The 25129-nt window shown below is 34.6% G+C and overlaps 1 protein-coding gene across 1 annotated transcript in view; it reads left to right on the top strand.

The window, feature by feature from the left end:
• Positions 1-15286, top strand: part of LOC145689981 (uncharacterized) — a 47463-nt gene extending 32177 nt beyond the window's left edge. Inside the window, exon 4 of the mRNA XM_081764424.1 lies at positions 14689-15286. Within this exon, the coding sequence (XP_081620550.1) occupies positions 14689-14695 (7 nt within the window). The 3' untranslated portion in view covers positions 14696-15286. The remainder of the gene's footprint in view (positions 1-14688) is intronic.
• The last annotated feature ends 9843 nt before the right edge of the window (positions 15287-25129 follow it).

The raw sequence follows: 25129 nt of genomic DNA, 5'->3' as shown, positions 1-25129 counted from the left end.
AATTATTGAGTCAAAATTTTAAGTATTTCTTTGCAAAGCTAAAAGATGGAATGAACTTTAATTATATGGACACAACAAAGCCCTATATCCAAAATATTTGATGATTACAGAAATATAGTTGTGTGATGGTATTTCTTTGGCAAAGTTTCGATCTTGTAAGGACAGACGGTAGAACATCTACAACTTGTTACTTGAGATGTTTATTGAGAAAAAAAAATCGCTTTTGAGAGGATATGAGTACTACGAGGTTAATAAAGGCTTTGCTTTAACTGTATAAAACCTGAAAAATTACTTCAAAAGCATTTCGGTACTCTTTTTCCGTTATTGGAAAATGTCAAATGGTGGTTGCAAAACAATGTTTTCAGCAAATTGTTATATCGAATTAAAACTTTCCGTGTTACGACATATTTAAAATATTTGAAGAGAAAAACAGTCAGAAATGGAAGAAGATAATAGATACTCTATATAGTTGTTGATATAAATAGAACAACAATTCACCCTTTCAACTTATTTATTCGACTTGGCTTCAGTTTGAACCCTAAATATTCTATTTCAGAACTGTGAACATAGGGTGCACATTAAGATGATCTTTTAAATTTAGACATGCTTGAAATGTTCCAAGTGAATTTTGATAAACGATCTGTTTTGAATGTTGAAGTAGTTCATGGCGAATACCACACCAGGTTTCTGATGTCATGAAGCAGCCAAAAAATGCTGCCGTGCACGACGAAAACCCAATCGAGCCTCTTGGGCAAACCTTTGCAAGAAACATACTAAAGCATAAGAATAACTAACAGCTTCCATGATCAATAATTTCACATATTATACTCACCAGATTTCTTGCAAATCGGAATTGAAAGCGGGAGTTACGGGCAGGGTTGATCTCTTAAGGAATGACTCACCTGTACTGAAGAATATCTCTTCATAAAAAATTATTATATTGTCTCGACAATTTAAATGGGGCGAGAAAGTTTCTTTCTGGAAGAAATCGTCTCTTTCAAGTGTAGGTCCCCTCTAAAGCTACTGTCAAAACCAACAATGTGAAATCCTATAGCAAAAATATTTTAATCATTCAAAAGCCTTGTTCACAAACACTATTTCTTGCCTTGTCAATAATGTTACAGCTAGAGATAAACAATATTAAAACGTGCAATACAACGAGTGTTCCACCTACTATATGAAGTAAGGGAAAATATACAGGCACAAACTATTCTTAAGAATGCACAGTAGACATTTGATTATAATGACGGGAATATTATGCAGAAGGCGGTACTATTTCGTGGAAAAAGATTCACTCTACACCTCAGAGAACAACTATGTGTACCCTCGTGCGAATGGTCTTTGGAAAGAATGAGTACAGAATGATCTGTGTCGCGCTGCATTATGTACCATGGTTTTTTCACGCGCAGATTACGAAACTGCTTTTTTTTTTTAATTTCGCGAGTAACACTGCAGTTCTAAGTTCCATGGAATTCCCATTTTACATACAGAATGATTATGAAATTTTAATTCAATCGCAATTCCTAAACCACTAATGAAAACTGAAGGTGTTAAAACACGTGTCAAGCATTTTTCTACTAATTTCAGTAGCGAACTCTTGGAGTCTGTAGTGCATTTATTTACAAGGGCAAGCAAGTAAGTAGTTGGTTTGGATAAGTTAAGGTTTTATTAATCTACATTGCTACAGCGAAGCCAACGTAAATCGTTCTCTAAAATTTATGTATACAATATTCATACCTCCAGTGAGAAAGGAAATCGGGAGTGTTGAACAAATACAAAAATTTTACATTGGACCTATACAACTGCTCTTCAACAAGTGCTATTTTCGTCAGGGTTTAAAATTGAAAGAAACTTAAGTTGATTCTTGGGACCATTTAATCGGGCTTTATCGAGTTCTTGATAAAACATGCCAATACCTACGCAAATGTAAAGCTGGTAATTGCAGTACAACCTTCTCTGTGCACTTCGTCCTTGGTTAGAGCACAACAGACTATTGAATCGCAGTGTTTATTTTCTTATCCTTTATTACGACGTCTTTTCTGTGCCTCTGTAGATAACAAGTTGTTTCTTTAAATTTATATTAGCATCCCAAACAAGAGGGTATACTTCTAAGGACGGGTATACAGTATTTGATATGGGCACTGGAAATAAACTATTGCTTTCGATGAACAACGTCGAGACTTTAACCCGTGGGTAGGTGGCAGGTGCACAGCAAAAGTGTGTAGTACTCGTAGTCCATTCATGGAAATGTTACTGTACGTCAAAACGTCTAACCTAGTAGAAGAGCTGCGTATCCTGCACTATACTCTCCTAGAACTTCATTCCTGGACCTATGGAAATTTTATGTCAGTCAATTGGACAAAAGCTTCTTCTACATTCTTCACCCGGAAATATATTCAATATCTGATTCATGCCACGGTAAATTATATTGTTACCACTCCGTTACAAATTACATCTACCTTGAAATAATTTGGATTTCATCTCGACTCCAAACTAAGTTGGAAATATTTTTAAACAATAACACTCAAAGCCCAACCGTTTAAAGTTGATGTCCTGATTCAGCCGCAAGGGTTGGGGAACAACTCTGTACCCAATGTCTTAATGAAAAACCACTATATGGCGGAATTTTGTTCCCTCCGCTACCTAAACGGATCAGTGAACATCATATCCGTCATCAAACCACAACACAGCAAATTATGTTTCGACAACTAAAGACGGCACCTTCTTTAGCACTAAAAAAGGCTGGAATAATTCCTTTCCCAGTGAAAACATATTTTGTGGCTAAAAATTCCTCCTTCAACTCATATCTTGCACCTCCTCTCTATTATTATTGAAACTACAATTCTTGTACAATAGTAATCTCCATCCCAGAGGCTCATATCATAAACAGTTACCTTAGCTTTGTCGAGCATTTGTTAGTATTCATAACCGGCTCAACCAACTATATCAAGCACCGAAACTACCATCTTAACGGTGCAATGTGCAATCATTCTACATATTTCCATATTTGAGCAACCAGTGGTCTCCTTCGAACTCAGATAGTGCACTATCTCTGGAAACACCATATCCAATCTCATCACTTAAAATCTATTTTAATCGACATGAATGCTTCCAAAGAGCATACTCAGCATAGCTCTGTGTTTGGAGCAGGAATACTAACTCGCAACTACGCAGAGACGGATAGACTCTATCTGAATACATTAATTTATCTGGAAGAATCCTGGACATTTTGTACAGGATTGAAAGTTGCCCTAGAACGGACACTACTAATAGCTGTCATCTGTAGTGATTACTGCAGTGCTGTACAAGGAATATATAGAACCGCATAGACATCTACAAATACATAATACAGTAATGCAATTCTGAAAAAAATCTATGTATATTAAAAACTTAGTAATTAAACTAAAAGAAACAGGCAAAGTTTCCATAAAGAACTAAATGCAGTTTCAAGAAAGTGAAATCGGAAAGATGTCAACAGTGTAGACAGAAACACGAAACTCAATCAGGTGAAAACCTAAAAGAAAAGTATATAGAGTAATCAATAAATAAACATATTAAATTAGATTAGATTTATTAATCATTTTGATGACCATATTACATGTACATTTGTACAAAATGGTATAGAACTCGTGACTATATAAAATAGATCCAATATTTGGAACAATTACCTATGTACAATGTTCTTTAACAACTTGTGATAATGCATATGTAGGGTAAACAATTTCAGAATTCAGATAACAATAATGTATATATAGGCTTACTAAACAACTTGTGATCATAACTATAGGCTAAACGAATTGTTCAACCTATATAACAATAATATATATGGACTTACTTACGATTTTACTTACTAATTACTTTATATATATATATATATATATATATATATATATATATATATATATACCATCTGGTATATATACAATAGAGATTTAATCGTTTTTCGAGTTTTCACAATGATCTAGGTATTCATCTACTGTATAAGATGGTTTATTTAATAGCAGTTTGCGCACTGATGTGACAAAGAAGCTCTTTTCATATGTATTTTTATGTACCCAGGTGGTAGCTTATTATACAGAAATACACCCATATAGATATGCGATTTTCCGTATGCCGATGTTCCATGATACGTAGTAGGTAAGTTATCTTTACCACGCGTAAGATAGTTGAGAGTATCACCATCCCTTTTTTTATTATCCAAATTAACCCAAGTAATTTTGAGAAGTTCAAATATATACAAAGATGGAACTGTCATTATATTTAATGATTCAAATAGTTTCCTACAGCTTGTGGGTTTCGGTGATTTCGTAATGATCCTTATGACACATTTTTGTTGTTTCAATGCATTCTGAAGTTTTGGCGAGGATCCCCAGGAGGCAATTCGCTATTTAATATGAGAAAGGAAATGGTATAGTATACAGACAGAATTGATTGTAGACAGGGGCGCCCGAACAAAATTTTCTAGGAAGGGGCCCATCTCCATGGTTGCTATATTACGTCTGGAATTTAATAAACGTGGTTTGCTATATTACGTATACAATTTCGTGAGCTAGAGGGGGCTCAGGCCCCACCCTGCCCTCCCATCAGGGCGCCAATGATTGTAGAGTTAGTATTGGGACTAGAGCTCGTATTTTGTACATAGCCTGAGCTATTTTTTTTTTTTTTTGCTTAGTTTGTCTACGCGTTCTTGCCATGAAAATTTATGATCTAAACACATACCTAAAAATTTTACGGTATTTGTAAATTTACACACGTCATGATTCATGGATATGTATGGTAGTTGGTGTAATGTTGTGTGAGGTAAATGGTAGTAGACACATTTTGTTTTATCTGTATTTATATTTATTTCCTGAAAATCAATGCATAAGTTGGGATGTTGTAAGATCAATAGCTTCTTGCAAGTCATTTCTGTCTTTTTCAGTTACAATTACTTTGTATCATCAGCAAAAAGAAGCAGTTTTCCCTTTCCGCTATTTAAGGATAAATCATTAAGACACAAAAGGAACAGTATAGGTCCTAGAACTGACCCTTGTGGAACACTCTTTCTACTTATTTGTTCATTTGAATTTATTTTGCTCGAGTTTGAGTTGTTTCGTCCATATAAACAGTTTGTACAATTTGTTTACAATTGTATAAATATGATTTGAACCACTCCAAACCAATACCCTAATACCATATTTTTCTAATTTACAAAAAAAAGTTATATCATTGTCAGAACAAGCAGAACTGTCAGAAACATTAATAGCATCGTTATAGTCAATTCTGTCAGCATAAAGTTAATCGACCACGAGATTTTAAATATTTGTCAAAAGAGACTTCAGCTTCCTCAAACCTTCAACAATCCTGTAACTGAACCCTTGATTCAATTATGTAAAGAAGTGATATACAGAAAGCTCAGTGCATATAGGTCTTCCTCCAAGACAGACTTTAATATGTTTCAACTCATAAATTATGTATTGCATTAATTTTCAAACTTTCTTTCAATACTTAATTTAATGTAACCTTGTAAAATAGTATTAAGTTGCATCTAAATTAATCTTTGTTTCTACTGAGGATTCTGTAACCTATTTAAATTATTTAGTTATTCTGGGTAATTATGCATATTATAGAGAATTCTCTCTCTCAAGAATAACTGTATTCACATCTGAAGAATCAACCTTTCAATGTTAACAGATAATACTGTACAGTATAAGCAATATCCTTTACTCATTTATTCATAATTTATATTAAGGCAGTTCTCTCTTTTGAAGTTACAAAACATGGCTCGTTAATATTAGGCAAATTGCACAAAGAAAAAACTTCTTGGGCGGTATTCAGAGAGAATTGGTTGATAGAGTGTTAGACACAGACTAGTTAGTAGCATACGAACTCTACTAAGAAAGGAGCACTTTATGGTATTCAGAGTCTACTTTGAATACAACTAAAAAGATGATTTGGGTATGATTAACTTATATAACCCCAATGCGTCCAGTATTTAAAAATAAGTGTGGCAATTATGGAAAAGTAGATGAGCGCATGCGTAGTCTGTAAAAATGAAAATACATGAAATAAGAAATACGAAGTTTTGTGTCGCACGCTCAACCGTGGGTAAAAGATTAGACTCTGCTCTAGATTAATTAGCCACATGTGATTGACTTAGTCAAATACTACGTCCTAATCAGAGTCTCTGAATACAATTTTGATAACCATTCCTTAGTCAGCATCGTAGTATGGTGTTAATCAGACTTCAAAACGACTCTGCATAAGGACACTTGTGTTTTGTTCCCTTTGCGTCATTTATAGCTACATTTGTTTAACAATATTAGCATTCTTTAGATTTTCCACCACTATATACTCCTAATAATTTGCTACGCTTTTATTAATCGATATTATATAATTGAAAGTGACTATATTTGTGACTGTTACGGTCTTATGCAGTGTTGTTTTGACGCATGATTAAAGCCGTACCAAATAGTTCGACTAACATATTTCCTGCACTAGTCACGCTTTTAGTATGGCTTTAATCTTACTTCAAAACTACCTTGTATAAGGCTTATAATCTTTTGGACCACCCGACCGATCTCAATGGAATTTTCGACATAGATCAGGTTCGGGCCTGGAAGTGTTCCCATCTATTCATTTTGATGGTGTAGCTTAGGGGTGCGGAGGAGGGAAGATATAAAGAAGTAAAACTTAATGGGCCTTATGCAGAGTCTTCTGAAGTATGATTAGCGTCATACTAAAGGCCTGACTACTGCAAGAAACCTATGTTAGTCAAGCTCTTTAGTATGACACTATTCACGTTTCAGAACGAATTTGCATAAAGTAGAATAACTTAAAAAAATCTGTCAATGATTTCGCAGTCCGTCAACCAGCATTGGCTCAATGTGATAGTGTACCAAAGTGTAATCAAGTAAAGTCTCTACTTCCAAAACCACAAGAGACACGAGACAAAGTTGGGTCATTCCTATGTGCAACGGGTTACAACATTTGGAATAACGTTGCGATTTAAGATGAAAGATGAGTTTTTTAATTATTGAAGTACAATCAGCTAAGTGTGAAAGCTTTAGACATTTCACGATTCTCAATTATTTTACCAAAAAACGATTAAGTACAGTGGTGTGTCATGATGGGTTGTTTAGTGTTAAAAAAGTGGTTCTAGTTTTTTTTACGTGAAGATTAATGCTGCTAAATTGATGGTGTATGTACTACACCATGCATTACCACAGTTCAGAATAATGAAATGCCACTTAATATGTGAACGACGTGTCATTATGCCATGGAATAAAATTAACCATATGCTGAAATATATAAATTTGGCTTTAAATTCTCATATCTCAAGCATCCTAGGTCTGAAGTTTTCTATACAAAATCTTTGCGTCTTTGTATGGAAGTGTGGCCTATACTTTCTTTAGGATAATGTAGTTTATCTATTCGAAATTGGTGGTAGGGCTCGTTTCAATGAAATTCAATGATTGTTCTTTTTTGTTTGAAAGAATTATCCATTTCTCTTAACCCACATATCATAACAGTGAGACATTAAACATTGAAAGAATTACACTATGCGGAACTCAGCTTAAATAAGAACAAAATCATTTTAAAACGTACTTGGTCACTAGTTCACTCTAAATGAATCCACATGTTGTTTACACTCACAATAATCCAATAGTTGATAGACGCTAGAAGTAGAATCAGGGACTGAATGTCTTGCATTAGCAGCTACTATACTGAGCTCAATTTTGACTCTATTCCTACTACACTTTATTTTATCTAGAATTACAAAAATAACAATAAAAGCTATTAGTTTGATACATGACATGCTTACTTGCTAACGTTAAGTCATGCCATATTTTTATTACAGTGAGTTTTATCAGGAAATAGTAATACTGAAACGATTCTCACGTAAATAATGAATTAATAAATACAAAAGTAAAAATGTTATGTAATGCGCGTTTGCAGATATTATCTGCTTCATGTGTAACGAACCCTTGAATGATTTCGTTCCATTTAGGATATTTTAAATTAGGTTAGTAATAGTCTAGAAACTTTTATTTTTATTATACTAAATAACATATTATTTCTGTTGATAAATTTTACTAAACGTATTTCGCAATTAGTAATTGATAAAAACAATAATTAGTCGAGTTAGTGTCTTGTCATAATATAGAGGTGAGATACTGCATTTCGGTGCTTTCGAAAAGGAAGAAGAGAATTGTTTTTATATTCTTCGCCGGACTTTCCATTAATTTTATGATTGTGGCCAATCAGAATTGTGAGCAAAGCACGCTTGGTATACACCAATTAATAGTCTTCTTCTTCTTCTCACTCAAAAAGAACGTTAGAGGAGAGAGTGTATTAATGGCGGCGGTTGAAGAAAATAAGATTTGTAATTTAGCTTCCCTAGGTTTTGTTCGAAATCTAGGAAAAGAATAATAGAAAATGTATGATATCCTCCCCAATCTAAGCGGTAAGTTATAACGGAGAGAGAGAAACTTCAAGTTGACTCCCAACTATTCAACAATTAGGCCTACCGGAAATTTAATTTGTGATATTGGCGTTTGAAAGTGAAAGGAAGACGAGGGGGTCAACCATAATTCTTTATTTTGGTATGTAACAGAATTTATTATGATAATGAGTGGTTAATTTCCGAATCTCTCTCTCTTCTTCCTCTCCGGGTAAGCACCATAGTTGTAGTAATTATCATTGTATATGACAGCAATTACCTCTTGATATGAAAAGTAGAACATATAGACAGTGGTGCCCACCCCCCCTTATGTCCATGACGCACCCCCCCGCAATTGTCTATCCATAGGTATTCTTCCATGAAAAAAAACTTTTCGATTAATTTTACCCCCCCTGTCAAACATATTTATATAGATTTTTAACCCCCCCCAAATATTTCAATGACGCAGTTTGCGTCATAGCCCCCCCTTGTGGGCACCCCTGATATAGAGAAATTTAAATTACTTGATTGTTAAAATTTATTTTGTTTATTCCACCATGTTTATTGTTAACTTTGCTTGATATAAGTGATCATAGTCTTACCGATGAAGAATAACTGTAATACTGTGTGGCAAAATTGGATTGTGGAAAGGATAAATCATTTGGGATTTCGTCATGTGGCTAATACTGTTTAATATTTGCATAGTAAACACAGAGAATTAGAAAAAGCGCGACGTTTCTGTTAGTAATAAATATGCTATTCGCTATATCTGTTATTTTGTTCTGCGAATGTTCAGTACGTGCATAATTCCATTGTTGAGTTTGGGGTTATGCAGGCTTTGAATGCCCACCAGTCGCGACCTAGCGTAGTTTTGAGATGTGTTCTAGTGCCGTATAACGCAACAGTTAAACGCAGTTTTCAGTTAATTGTTCTGTGTCAATATTTATCAGCTATAATTAACTATAATGACTATATTTATCACCTGGTACAGTTACAGTGTCGAATTACAATGTGAATGTTTTATGCTGGTTTTTAGAAATTCAGAGCTTCTCTATATGAAGTACAACTTTCATATAAGAATACAGATACAGCAAATAAGAAATCACTTATTCGTGAATTAAAAAAAATACCGAAGCCTCCCGAGGTCACAGCGTTCAGCAAGCTAGGGCAGGCGAGTAGAGGATATCTCAGTTTGTCAGTTATTGTTTTCTAGAATGGTTAGTTTATACAGACATTTAACACTATATATTTACTCGATGATACCAGCACACTAATCCAACAATTTCGTACATATTTGTTTTATAAGTTTAGTTCATTTGTAAATGGAATAGTTAACCTTCTTATTTGGTACGAATTCAATAGATATTGTTCTATGAAAATCGAAGTATACTGTGAAATTAGTTTCATTTGAAGTTTTGAAAGAACGTTATGTAGTACCATATTCGCCCTGAAAATGACTAGTCTTAAGGTACGATCGAGTTGTACAGTTCAAAATTATTATTATCTTATTTTAAGATAGTTTGGATATTAATTTGAGATCATTATTTTGATTATTGCATACGGTAATGTGAGTAAAGCTAATAGCAGAGAATAATCCATTCAATTACTTATGCTAAAAAGTATTGTAGGGTTATGTAGTATGAATCAGATTAATAGGAGAGGTGCTCCGAACGGGGAGCCATAGGTTCAATGCTCGGTTTAGCCTCCCTGCACTTCCCCTATTTTACCAAAAGATGTTTTTTTTCGTCTGGTAGCAAATTTAAAGGTTTGGATAAATAATAGTAGTCAGTTCTATAGTTGAACATAAGAAACTTTGTACTAGATGTATTCGGTTCGATTCTCATCAGTACCTTCAGTACCTATGTCATTCAAGATCTTGTATGTTGGCGTAGTGACACATGTTACGCTATTACTTTAGGATTTCGGAAGGAGAACCATATGCTTTAGCTAACTGAAGGTTATCGATACACTTTTGATCAGTTTCAGGTAGTTATTGCATTCTACTTCGATTCCCGACGATATCTAAATGTAAGTAAAGGATATGTCATAGAATTTATTAAATAATCTTGATTCTTTTCGCGAACGTTTTCCATAAGCTGGTTGCCCAGAGGATTTTTTTTATAATATGATGCGTATAAGGAAATTAAATATTTTAGAAAATGAACTTTGACTACTTAGGAATGGTTAGACTAATTTACCTTTGATAATCGGTTATAGTGAGAGTGTTTTGTTTCAGTCGATCTTAAGTTGGGATAGTAGCATATTTAGAAATATATTATTGCATCTTAAAACTTTAAGACTAACCTCGATAAGACTACCAATATCACTAGTATGGAATGGAACAAACATTTGCTTGTAGATGTTATTTACTGTGTAGTTTCATGGTATAGTGGACATAACTATTTATGGGTTAATACTCCGCCCTCCTTTTATTTAGTATACTCGAAATTAAAGTTTACTCAAGTGTGAGAAGTCGTCAACAGCGCAAACGTTGATTTTGAATTGCTCAAATTTAATGTTTTTCCCCCTTTCCTTCGTTCCTGAGCTATTGACTATATGCTCTGGTTACGCTGATTATTGCTAGGCTAAATGATGTTTTGCAATTAGAATTATTAAACTTGTGGGATGACCATTGGTATTTCGTCTGTTTTAAAATGTGATTACTTTTATTTTCTTTAAAATGTTTTCATCGTTAGTTGGATTTCTTGAAAATATGACCCTAGCTCACGGTTGATGCAATGTAACTAAATGTTTTGCGTTGAGTGGGGTTCGAACTCAGATACGTCATAGAGGATTATAGTTCCTCAAAATTTATTTTTTTCTGAATCCCTCTTATTTTGATGTCCCTCGATGGCTGAAAGGTGTTGTGATTTTTGAATATCTATGTTTCGTGACATTATCTAAAAATTAATGTTAAAAACAGTAAAGCTATACTCTAATAAACTTTAAAATTCTCTCATCGATGATACTTTAAGTCTGGTGTTGATCTTAAACTGCTACTCTGATATTCTAGAAATAATAATAATACTGTATTTAACACGAATTTTGAAAACTATGTAACATATGAATTAGTTTTTCCGTTGGCACTTCCCCGGTAGAAATATTAAAGGTAGTTACGTAAATCTTGTAAAAGCTCAGAACTATTGATTCTGCTGTATATTTTGAAAACTTCATGAAAAGGGAAATATATATATAAACATACAGTCGTACGAATTATTATGATTGAAATTTAAAGTGGGTCGTAATTTATGTTTGTGGTAATTGAGCCATTGCAGGTGGAATTTCGAAATGCGATGCGTTAGTTGAGTAAACGCTGTCGTCGTAGTTATGCGGGTTTTGTGATTTAGATTTTAAATGGCTTCTAGATTTATTGATATATGAAAGATGAGAATTAATCTTCGCGTTTATGAGTAACGCTGTATGAAATAACGTAATGTTAAATATTGTAGGGCGATGTATAGATGCAAGAATGTTTGTAATGATACAGAAATATGTTAATAAAAAAATAGATAGTCGACGGAGGTAATATGATGTTGATAAAATGTATATTATTCGAAGCCGGAGAGTTTTCTTAAATAGACCCGTACATTAACGAGACTATCCCCTGCATTCTAATGCCATACTATTGTATTACGAAGTTAATGTTGTAATTGTAGTAGAACTTTGTCAGACCCCTCGTGCTTGTGTAAATAATTATCTATAACGCCAAGTGATAGAGATGCAGCTGATCAATAGTGTTCCATCGACGCTTCTCTCTCTTTTGTTTACAAAATTGAACAGACAGTTTAGCCACTGGTTGGGGAGTTGAAATATAATCTTTCGTCGAACTTAAACTGGCGTTTGGAAGATCATCTTGAACATTATATAGGTTTTTCGGAAAGAACGATACCGCTTGTACCGCCCGCTATTTAAGTTAAAAGTCAATATTATAACATACCAGTTATAGATCGAGAGAGACGCCATTGTAGAAAACAAAACCATCATCGTAAGGACATCCAACTATTCTATTATGGACATTCCCCGTCTTCAGCTTATAACAATCCAAATTACAGTCTTTTTGATAAAATCGTTATTCATCAATTCTTCTTGGCAAATAGTGGAGAGGAAATATGATCCACCAAAAATATTTTATTGTTTACCTAGGAAAACTTTAAAAGGAATAGTACCATCTGAAAGTTAATTGCATAGAAAAGCTATAGTGAAGTGACGTTATCGGAGAAACGACGTATTGAACAGTATTTCTTTTCATTCCTTACCTGATATTAAAGACGGCTATAACAAACGATGATTATCCACGTAGTGTGACATACCTATGGTGCATCTGTGATTTTTTTTTACTTTTTCCATGTTAGGAAAGGGAAACTTAGTAAAAGAAAAACTTTATCCACTATAAATCTACAATTTATTAATCAAGAACTTGAAATGACAGTCATTTAGTTATACATCGTTTAAAGACATTTGAAAAAGTACCTTCATTTATTTTTTTTAATGGATCCTCCTTTGCCTCCTGAAAGGTGAGATTACATTGGCCTCAAGAATGTTATTTGAGTCCACATATATATATATATATATATATATGTAGATAGACATTTTTTATTATTATTGAAAGTTTCATGATATATAGTCATACTTCTTTGAATAAGTTAATCTAAAGCTTTAAACAACTGATTATTTTTTTTTTCTTCCTTGATGAAGCTGAATTTTTTTTCTTCCTTGATGAAGCTGTGAGTAAAATACAAGTATTTTTTTCTTTTGTCCTCTGTTGAAGGACTTAATGATAGAATGTTTTGTCAAAGCAATATTAATGTCATTCCATGAATGTTACTGTTCTATGAAGTTGATGGGGGAGTTCTTTCGCAACTGATTGTATTTTTTTCTTTTATATTCTAATGTGTTTATCCATTAATTTGTCTTGACAACTTCTGTTTTTTTTGTTTTTTTTTCTTTTACTCCATGGAGAAATAAATGTATCTTCTTCTATATTTACTATATTTTATTTTAATTTTCACTATGAAATAGTAGTATTAATTGATATAGTACTTTTACTGAATATAAACAATAAACTTTTCGTCTTATGGAAAAGAACCAAAGGGTGGCCCGGGTGTTTTGATGAGACAAGAACCTGTTTCTTTCAGTAATTTGAGGATGTATAATTATAAGTTTAGAAGTTTTGTTTTAATAATAAATAGTAGAATATAAATATATATATATATAAATAGAGTTATTTATATGTTACACACGTAGTTCTTACGTCTTCATTAATTGTATAATTTAGTTTTGTTTTCATTAGCTTGAGGTACCATGTTGTCAACTGGTAGATACTCATTTCTCGAAACAAAGATTCCTCTTTCATTCACAATACACTCGTGTCCAAAATTATTGTCGCATATCTATAAATATGGTGTTGTAGGAATATAATTTGATAACGAATTCACCCGGTATTTCTTATAATGTTAGTATGTGTATAACCGGGTCGACCGTTAATATGTGTATAATCGAAAGACATATATATGGCAAATTACATGTCAAAAGGGCAGTACATAAGAAGAATAAAACGAAAATAAAACTTTCTTATCCATTTAGCAACATTTTGTTTTACTTATTCTAATTTTGGTATTTATAATTCTTTTCCTATGAAATTTACCACAAATATACATTTCCCGATTATATACACAATATCAGTATTAAAAGTACCCTGCAAAATCATTACCAAATTATATTCTTACAAGAAGACAAGCGACAATCATTTTGGACATGACTGATTTGCGTTTACTTTACATAGTGTTGCCTTTTTTAAACGTCGAAATTATAAGATTTCTTACGTTATTTTCATTTCCCGAACTTTTCCATCATTATTAATTTTGTTTTCATTATATCTTCATTTTCTTACAGGATATGAATACTAGTAACCTATTACTGTAAAGGTGTTTACTATATTATTGTAATAAGTATTAGGGTTACAGGCAATATGGTATACGGCTGTTTAACTTTATTGAAGTGTATGATAATATGACAAGGTGTTCTGAATTAAGTAGACTTTCAGTTTAACGTCCCTTTCATCAGCGAGGCTATATGAGATGGGAACAAGGTGCTTTGTAGCTGTAAAGTGAATGTAAACTTTAGCCTAAAAAATCAGTTCACCAATACAATAAATGTTTCATTCTAATCCGCTATTTCAAGTCAAATCATATTAATCTTTGCTATGGTATTAGCCAACAACTTTAGACCGTTAGAAGGTTATAAGGAATAATTATTGTCTTTTGCAGACATTAATGAAGCAAATGTAAAGACTTCTTTAACCAACGACTGGAAAGACATGAAAGAACTACTTCGTGTTGAAGCATATCGTCTGTCCTATTACATACAATGCCTTTTTTCACGAATGTTTTCATTTAATTAATATAATATTTTAAAAACTGAAAACTCGTGACTTTGTGCCAGAATGCTTTAACTTAAAAAAACATTGTATTCAGGGGCGTCAATTAGGGGCAGGGAGGGGCAATTATCCCCCCGAGTTCGATATTTATATAATTTTATCAATAGAGGAGTAGTAAGGCAGTGAAAAACGCGAAATTTTACTTATATCAAGGGGTCTTGCCTCCCCAAGCCAAATCTGAAATGACGCTACTGATTATATTGTGTGAAAAACTTCCTCCATCATTAAGTAATTCAGAAATGAACATAAAAGTAGAAAAGTTCAAAAATAGAGATATAAAACTTAATGTAAAATGCACAGAAGAAATCCATGTAACACACATTTTGTCCTTAGGTTGTAAGTGTTATTTTCCAATAATGTGTGATGAAAGAAGACATAAATGCGGATATTTTAATTAATAAACTTTGGCTTTGTGACTTTCACGACGAAATATGTGTTTTCAATGAGCTATATGGGCTGTGTAATAGGATTCATCTTTGAGATGATACTTCGAATATTTTTTTTCATCTCAACTGACTACACCTTGGAACTGGATGACTACTGTAACACACGGGTGAACCACCGAAGCAAGAATTTTAGCGAAAATGTCAGGTCTTCAGGTATGTGTATGAAATTGTTTTCTTTCATCAGACAGTCAGTTATATTGCCATGCTTATGTACGAAACAAGTATTGTACGTTTTCATTTAGCAAGAAAGAAATGCTAGTTTAATCTTTTGAAGCATTAGAAAATCACGTTGGAAACCTAGATCTGTTCCATAGTAGGTTTACTAGTAACAAAATTCATATATAACAGTGTTTCCAACCTTTCGAACTATCTGATTTCAATGATTGTTAATATTTCGCATATCAGATGTATGGTGAGCTCTGTTTCTCATTTTTTCATTAGAGCACTTGCGAAATTATATCCAACTATGTACACGTTGGAGGTACAAGGAAAGTATCAGATGACAAACGTGTACTTATGTTATCCTTTTCAGAACCAACATCGAAGTTGAAACAGTCTCCTAACTCATTTCGCTACGCTTGTGGAAACTCCATATAATGCAGGGGAAAGCATTTCACATTACAATTATGTTCTAAGATGCGTGAGGCTAGCAAGCCATATTTTGGAATGTCTGTTAGCGATCTGGACAAACCATAGCCACTCATGTATTGCGTGAATACTTCAGAAGAACCTTGGAAGATAACTATTAAATGTCTCTATTAAAATAATATAATTCAAGCTTGTCTCCTATATTACTATGTGCTTTGCATTCCTCAATGTTTATATAGTTGTTGTCTCTAAAGTTTATTTCTTTTACTTTAGAAATATAATTTGAAAGTTACTTTATATAATGTTTCTTCTATTTTGACACAATTGAACAGAGAGAAGAACCAATGAGATTTTCAATACTACGAATTTGGCGACAACTCAAAAACCCTACTAATTGTTATTTATGTATGGAAAACCTAATAAAACGACGGCATGGCAAGAATGCACCGCCAGTTATAGATATATCCTTCATCCATGGCTCCCGTTCTATACAGTTCTCAGTACCCTGCACCAGCTTCATCTGAGTGACAGAAAACATCAGAAGGACAGGAATCTTCAGAGACTGATGAAGGTACACAAAATGATGATTGCAAAGGTGATGATCCGAAGACAAAACAGTATTATCCCAATCAGGATGATATGAATGATTTGATCAGAGATATAGAAGTCATTAAGCTTAACTGCAAACTTATAACTTCTAGGCTGAAACAGTGGAATTTATTACATGAGTCGGTAAATATGTCACTACAAGCTTTTTCTCACGTTTTTCCTCTGTGCAAGATGTACTGTGGCTCTGTAATCGCTGAGAAGTTAGAATACATTGAAATCCACTGCTACCCTAACGAGTGAAACACGTTCATTGGTAGTTTCTCTAAAATCAAAACTGCACTGCTTCAGAATAGGAATAAGTATCCGTTTCTTCCGTTGGCTCCTTCTAATCATGTGAAAGAGGAGTACAACAACGTAAATCCAGTTCTGCAGGCCTTGTCTTATGACAAGTGTGGATGGAAGGTGATCGGAGACTAAAGTTGTTGCAATCCTAAAAGCTCTGTTGCGACGTTTTACAAAACTTTTTTGCCATCTTTCGCTCTTGGATAGCAGGGGCACCAACACACATTAGTGTAAGAATGGTTTGCCACTAGGAACAAATTTTACCATCGGTACCCTAAATGTGAAATTTGAACAACTAGTCGACTTCAAAAAGTGATTAGACGACGTCGACTAATTTTACGAAACATCAGGGTTGCCAGTATACCAAAAATGACAGTTTCGAAAAAAATAACGCAATTTTCATAAATCATTCCTCTCTAGTTTCCCCCTTGTGTAAAATATTGGACGATAATATACACCAATTAAAAGCCTGTTTATTTTCTAATACAACAAGGTACAAATAATATATTTTGTAGAAAATCCAATAGAGTTATGTGTTTGTAACTAAAAGGCGGTATTTTTTCTTTTATAATAGCATGATTTTAAGGATGTCTTTACAAAACCAAAGTTTCAGGCAAACAAATACCATTTTCGGTCATCGGCAGACTATATGAATCGGAAAATAACCGTAAGAACCCAAGGACAAACCAAATGTCAAAATTTGTTACATAGTGTAATTGAAAGAACAGACTCTGTATAGTTTGATAGTGCACCTAATCTTAAAATAGATAACTCATCAATTTTGAAGTCTTCTGTTCCGCTGAAACTGTTAAACGCCAGGAAAACAATATATTAAGTCGAATGGAAATAACATTCGTAAACAAAGTCAAATTAAAGATACAATGCAAGAAATGTTAAGTGTTATATCTGATAGACACATGCCAGTATTGGCAAACGAGTGTATTAAACATGACGAGACTAACAATGCAAGTTTCTGTCTACGCCTTCTAGTTTCTGATATTTTATTTCTGGACTCGAGAAGAGAAGCAAGACTGCAAGGTCCCTTTTGCTATAATTTCGCCATCAATGGATCTAAAACATACTTAACAAGTTAAATAGGGCTACATAAAGAAACTTACCGATGCTTCAAATAGCTTTCTGACTAATCTTTGTAAAGGAGTAGGGTACATTAGGAAATCACCAGAAAGGATGACTAAAAGTATTTTCGTCCAAGAAAACAGACACATCGGACCGAAAGTTTGATTCGAAAGAATAAGTACTTACAGTGTGATCTAAGTCGAAAAACATATCTTTATAAAATGTTTGAAATACTTGATAAAAAGAACTGGAAACTCGTAGTTCTATCTATACTTGTGTCACATAACTACCATAAATATTAACGTTATACACCATGAATTAAACATATTAATACATCTTACCCAACATATATCCACACCTGAAAGATAAAGGAGATATAATTTGTTAAGTCATGACTAATTTTTACTCCCTTTCGATAAGAGAAGCACGTTCGCAAGTAGCGACGAGCATAAACAAATATTTTAGAATTCTGTAAATCGAACGCAAGAGGGACGCCATATTGTATCTCCGAATTTCCTATCAAGCTGTCATAGATCTTTTATACGTGAGCAGTAAAGGGCCAGCTAATCCATTATGATTTCACATACGAAAACATGCAAAGAGAGCGTCGTTGCTGCAAATGATAGGTATTCAATCAAAGTGTTGGAATTTTTTAAATCAGTGACAGTTTTTGGGTCTACACTGGTAGTCACCACAACGGTAATTTAAAAAGCGACTATGGTAGTCATCGTGTTGAGATAGAAGCATTAGTTCATGCAATAATTGAACAGAAAACAAACAAGAATTAGATCACAGGAAAGAAACAAGTATACTCAAATCTTGACTGCTATCAGTAGCATAGTGAGGCGTATTGTAGGGCGAGATTATGAACAAAGAGATTCGTAACAAGTTGAAAACTGGTTCTGAAAGGAACATTCATGACGTGAGAAACAATGTAACTGTTAGTATGTATACGTATTACTGCAACTATCTACTCCTCTTGTTATAAAATACTACTAATAGTATTAGTTGAACTAATAGCAACATTAAAAGTCTCAATTCTTATTACGGTACGATGGCCTATCTCATTCTGGAATGCCGCCAAGCAAGAAATAATGTACTGATATCCAAAGTACATATATATCTGTAACTATCATCCTTGGATCAAAATTATAACCAGTCATGATTTTATGTTTAATTTATTAGCAATCCCTACACAATACTATTCTTATTGTAATGTCCGTCTGTCAGTCAACTTTTCGTATGTCAAACGTCTTCTACCTTGAGAACGGTGTTAGAAACGTTCCTCTTTCCACACATCAGTCCGCATCCAAAAGTGTGCTTATCTGTCTAGCTTTTAGGCCGTTGATTCCAGGGAGATCTTAAGTTGACAAAACCAGAGCACCACACAATATGACGTCACTAAATGTGATAGTAAGTTGACCAGTGTTTGCAACTGATTTGGTATCAACTTATTAATTGTATACTAGAGTGACAGACTGGTAAAGAAAATATGTTTAAAAATGATTGTATGTTAATGAAGTAATATACTTAAAGAGATATTTGTATATTTGTATGAAAACGTAACATTTCCACACGCGATATTTGATGATGTGCTCCGCGAAAGATTTATTGCCACGAAAAATTTGGAGATCCACAATATATAATTGACATAAAAATTAATGATAGGTCTACATCATATTAATATCTGACAGGCCCTTATCCATGGGTTCTAGGGGGCGGGCCCCTCTAAATTTTTACGGTACTGGTCCCCTAAAATTTTCACAGTACGCTTGCAAATGAACTATAACAGGGTGCAAAATTTCAAAGTCAGACGCACTCGCCAATCCAAAAATAATGGTCGCCAATATCTCTCACGTACAAATTGAGTTCCCCCCCCCCCCAAACGGCCTTTGGTTTGACAAAGAAAGACTTCACATTCCGTGTTTTCTCTCACTCAGTGACAATTATTTTCTTACGAAACAGAAAATGCGCTGCCCTTTGAGTTTAGGCAGAAACCATTCCTACTGAACACTACCAGTACTACTGAACCATTCCTACTGGTCGCCAGCTCTAAATTTCTAGTCGAAAATTTGTACGCTGAGCTATAATATGATGATTAACTATAATACGTTTGGATCGGGACTCCCTCCCAAACTTCTACCGGGCTTCTCCTAGATTTTTGGGCTGGCTACCAGCCTAGTATGTGATAAGTGACAGGGCCGTAACTTGAGGAGGGAGAAAGCAAATGCTTACCCAAGGAAGCTCCCCGCCGTTCGAGGGGACCCATTTTAAGGCAACATTTTCTTATTCCGTATACGATACGAACATGAAATTATAAATGAAGCATCGAATATGTCCACTATATTACATAAACAAAACAACACATAAAAGGTAAATAAAGCAAAAATGAGTCGTGGGCCCATTTCAATAAAAAGTTTCTATTAGGGGCCCTAGAAGTAATGTTTATTCGTATGGCTTTGATATTTGTTAATTTGGCCCCTTAATTCATTTGTCATGTATGGAACGGGATCAAAGGTGTAACTAACGACCCGGGCCCATAAAGAGTAAGAGAAAGATGAAAAGAGGGAGTCCAAGATTAGATAAACAACTTTTTTCTAGGAGCACCAAATAAGCGTATTAATGCTTACCCCCTCCTAAGAAAACAATCTAAGTTACGGCGCTGGATAAATGGATGCAGGTGTAGAATACATAAACATAAAAACAGTAATTTATGATTAAAATGAATGACTGCGTGTGAAAGAGGACTGTACTACTAATTTTTAAAAATTATATAACGTTTACTGTATGTAGAAAACGATGATGCTGTCCTATTTTATGAGTTTGAATTTGCAAAATTTACGAAAGAAGTATGTAATATATTTCTCGGGTTCTGTAGGATTACGGGGGACCAAAACTACGTAAAAACACAATGTTTATAGGTGGAATGAGTTCATGTTGCGGAAAGATAATTGATATTGATATGTGAGTAATTTGTGAACTGAGTAGACTGGAAATGCCGTGTGCTAAATGGAAAATTTTGCAATTACTATTTGCTGTTAATTAGAATGGACAAATGTAATGTGTATTGCGGCGTTCTAACCCGACTTCGCTTGCTAGCGCTCGCTCGTCAATATTTATTTATTTATTTATTGATACAAGTCATGGCCATTACCGGCATCTATGGCCTTAAGCACGTCAGGTTGGAGGGATGACATCCTCGGCGAACACACAAGGATATAAGGGGGAGGGATATAAGGAACGGATAAGGAAAGAAGCGGCCTGAGGCCTGTAAATTAGATACCATCCCGGCATTTACCTGGTGTGAATGAGGATATCCCAGGAAAAACCTCATTTAGGATAGCTAGCCTGAAAAAGCTGTTACACCCTTTCGACCGACTGACCCTGCCGGAAATCAAGCCCAGGACCAAAGGCGAGAGCATTAGCGACTACTCATGCTCAGCAATACAGTCTGAAAATCTATAGTTAGTGGTATGTTGGCTTTAGGTAGATTAACCTCAAAAACATTTAAGAAAAGAGCAATGATTTTCAACAAAAAATGCTTTCTCCCAGTAATCCGACATATGGCTAGTTTTCAAAGCACATACTGAGAAAAAAAATGTAGGTAGCGTACTCAAAACGGTAGGTTACATGTGTAATTCCTGTAGTTTTTGGACTTAACGTACAGCAAACGTATAACTGAAAACGCATGTTTTATAATACTTACTTTCCGTATAAGTGTTCCATCTGTACGTACTTTCCGTATGAAACAATATAGGCGGTCAGGATCTCACATACAAATCGACGCAGAATGTCCATAGTAGAATAGAATATAGCTGCAGAATGTAACATAGGTGATACACGGAAAACTGTTAGATGTCAGACATCCTGCAATGGCATGATGTAACATCTAAGGGCAGTGCGTATGTAGCATATGCTCCATATTGATTTCTGTAGTAAGCAAGAGGATTTTGTATATTTGTACAATATACCGCTGTCCGGAGAACGGATTTTTCTTAGTGTGCAGTTCATAAGCAAGGGCGCCCACGTTGTGGTTTCCAAGGGGGGCAAGTATAAGCGACGTTCCAAATATAGTGTCAAATTTTACTGTAAGTAATGTAAAAATTCTATTGGGTTTTCAGTATTCCCAAGTACAATTTCCTCTTTGGGGGTGAGCCCCCACCTTGCCCCCCTTGATGGGCGCCCTTGTTCATAAGTAATGCAGTTATGTGGGTGCTGAACCTGTGGGTTCAGTATTTCTTGATAAATCCATTAAATGTTGTGCGTGTAATCCACAACGCACACAGATATAGGCGGGAATTCATGTCACTTAAGGACCTCCCCATTTTAAGGCAGTAATAAATGCGAAAATTGTCAATAAGTGATTCGCCTACTTTGATTTTGCGAATAGTTCGTACTATGTGCGACTTTGTCCATGCGGCGTCTAGGGTATGGTCGACGTCGATAAGCTAATAAAATGAAATACTTCAAAAGTTGAAACGGTGGGTGCGTAAATGTAAACCTCGTGTAGCTTAGGTATAGGCTGCATAATTACTTTATTACATCAGTGTTAATGTGCATCCTTAAATTGGGATAGAGCAGTTTCCGCAGTTCAGATTTTAAAAATGTCCACGTATTCTTAAGGTGGATCACTACCCGGAAGTCAGTATAAGCATTAGTTCATTCCCTTAACCAACGCGTAAAGAAATGGTACATATTGAAGTATTACACTACAAAATAGAGTTATGCGTCAGCTATAACATGAGATACTATTTTCTGTGCTTATGTATTCTGTTAGCTAAAAAAGTAACATATAAGAGGAAAACTTGATCAGTTTTAAGATGAGTACGCAAGATGGCGCTTGCTGTTAGATTTTGCTACTCCTGTGCTAAATTTTATAAAATTTTTACTTACAAGCATAAATTATTTTACAAGTAGTTGTCTCATTACGGAATATGGATATTATATTACCGTTTTTCGTGTTATGTTTTACATTTTATCCAAATATTATTTTATGTTTACGGAAATAGTTTTAGCGGCTGAATCTCATGCTTACGCAGGACGCCATAATGCTTCGTTGCCAAACTTACACATGTACTGTTGCAGTCACAGTAGAATGGCAATTCCTTGTTAGTGTTTGAAGCCCAGAGGCGAGATCTAAGTAAAAGATCGAAGAGCCAAAGGAAGCAAAGAAAAAGGGAGAATAAATTAAAGAAACAGCTAAGCGCTTTTCAATTTTTAACTGTTTGTTCCTACGTAATACAAAGATAGTTTATTTTGACGATCATTTTGAACGTTAAATATGTAGACTAATATGTGTTCTTTCTTTTTCTTCTTTTGTTTCTTTCCTTTCTTTCTTTATTTATTTTTGCTGAAACTTAATTTGATTAGGTAAAATATATCTTCTTGAAAATAATCTATATATCTCGTATATTTTTGAGTTTTCATACATACACGAATAGTTGCTTGAACCCGTTAGTGGAAAATAGTAATTAATTCCATTTACTAGGGAAGGTCGTGGGTCGTGTTACTCTGGCTTCAAATTGATACTATGCTCAGTCGACTCCTTTTTACATATGAAACAATTAGGCAACCGGATAAATCCTCGATCGCAAGCTTGTTCGAATTATGGGCGTTAAAATTTCAAAATTGAAGAGATTTTGAAAAAAGTTCGAAGAAACCAATTTTTGAGATACACGCTTCATTTTTGGTACTGGGGTGTTTTCCTGGATACTCGACGGACTGGTGAGGTCAAAACGTACGCATTTTGCAAGATAAGGAAACTTATTGGGGAAGAGGTGAGGGGTAATGGTGTCTTACAACTTGCAAATTGCATCCTATTTGGCACGCCGGGTAAATACGTTAATAAAATTTATTTGAAACCAACTGTATTGTCATTCAAATGTCACTTTCTGTGTGGCAACCTAAACATTAAAGAATGACATTTGTCTCCGAAACGCTTTGCCGCGGGACTAACTTCAACGCGACTCCCAACCCAGCCGGCCTCTGTGCATTGTGGAAAAAATGAAAATGAAATGAAATCTTTAAGTTTTACGTCCTACGGTTATGCCGGTTAGGCTAAAGGAGACGGTGATGATGAGAGATGAGTGAAATGGTGGAATGAAGAAAGTGGGAGGTAACAGGAGAACCCCGAGAAAACCCACGAGCACGGTTTGTCCACCTGTGGAAAAATGAAATATTTCAGTTGAACATCCGATGATTATACCCTTTAGGCTAAGGAAGACGATGATCAAGGCAAGTGAATGATGATGGAAGAATTGATGGAATGAGAAGAAGGGAGGAAACAGGAGTACCCCGAGAAAACCCAAGGACATGATGGTATCCATTGTGGAAGACGGTGTTTCAATATTTCATCGCTAGCCATTTTTTTTTTAATTTTCAACGGATTTCAATGGCGATTGTTTGAAAATAGTGGCCAAACTTCAGACAATATTTTACGGTATTTCGCTAGAAATGTGACCGAAAAACAAACAATTGGCTAGAGATGATGTATGCAAACAGCGGTTTTCTCGAGAATAAAAGTCATCTGGTTTACAACTTTGAGCGCACATAGTAGAATAAAGGGGGTTCATAAGCGTGGGAAAATTTTGGCCTAATTTTGGCCCTAAACTGGCCTAAACCAGTATGTTGCTATGCTAGAATAAGAAAGTATACTCTTGGACGCCTACCAGATGTAAAAAAAAAAGATAAAACATGCCTTTTTTCGTCTCCTCATCTTATATTGTTTAGTTATTTGAACCCCCGGCACCCCCTGCTCCTCCTGGAAAGCCGAATATGTCGAAGTCAAGTTTCGACAAGCCTTTAGTTGCTGTGTTCATAGCCTTTTACGGCTACCAGAGAAGCGCGTGGGAAAATTTTGGTTTATTTGAACTCCCCGTCAACCCCCTACTCCTCCTGAAAAGCCAAAGATCATAAGCGATTTAGCCCCTTGGTCCTATTCTCATGAGATTTATGTATGTATGAAATTTATGTATGTGACTCATAGTTGATCTTAATTCGACGTAATGCAATTTAATTGTTTCAGTTGGGTGTGATCGAGTGGGGAAGATGGACTATCACATTACCCGAGTTTCACAAGAAACATATGCTATTTCGTATACCTGTACTGAAAGATACTCTGCTTGTAAAATTTCGTTTTTAATTATATTGTTAAAAACACATGATAAACACTCAATCAAGTCATTTTGTATGTCACTTACAATATGTCAGAAACACACACTCTCTAGTCAATTCTAATAAATACGAGTTTGGTATCGTATGGGTATGCAT

The sequence above is a fragment of the Thermobia domestica genome, chromosome 7 (assembly GCF_964235325.1).
Source record: "Thermobia domestica chromosome 7, izTheDome1.hap1.1, whole genome shotgun sequence".
In the NCBI taxonomy this organism is placed as follows: Eukaryota; Metazoa; Arthropoda; class Insecta; order Zygentoma; family Lepismatidae; genus Thermobia; species Thermobia domestica.
The sequence above is the reverse complement of the archived record's forward strand: the minus strand, read 5'-3'. Positions and strand labels throughout refer to the sequence as shown.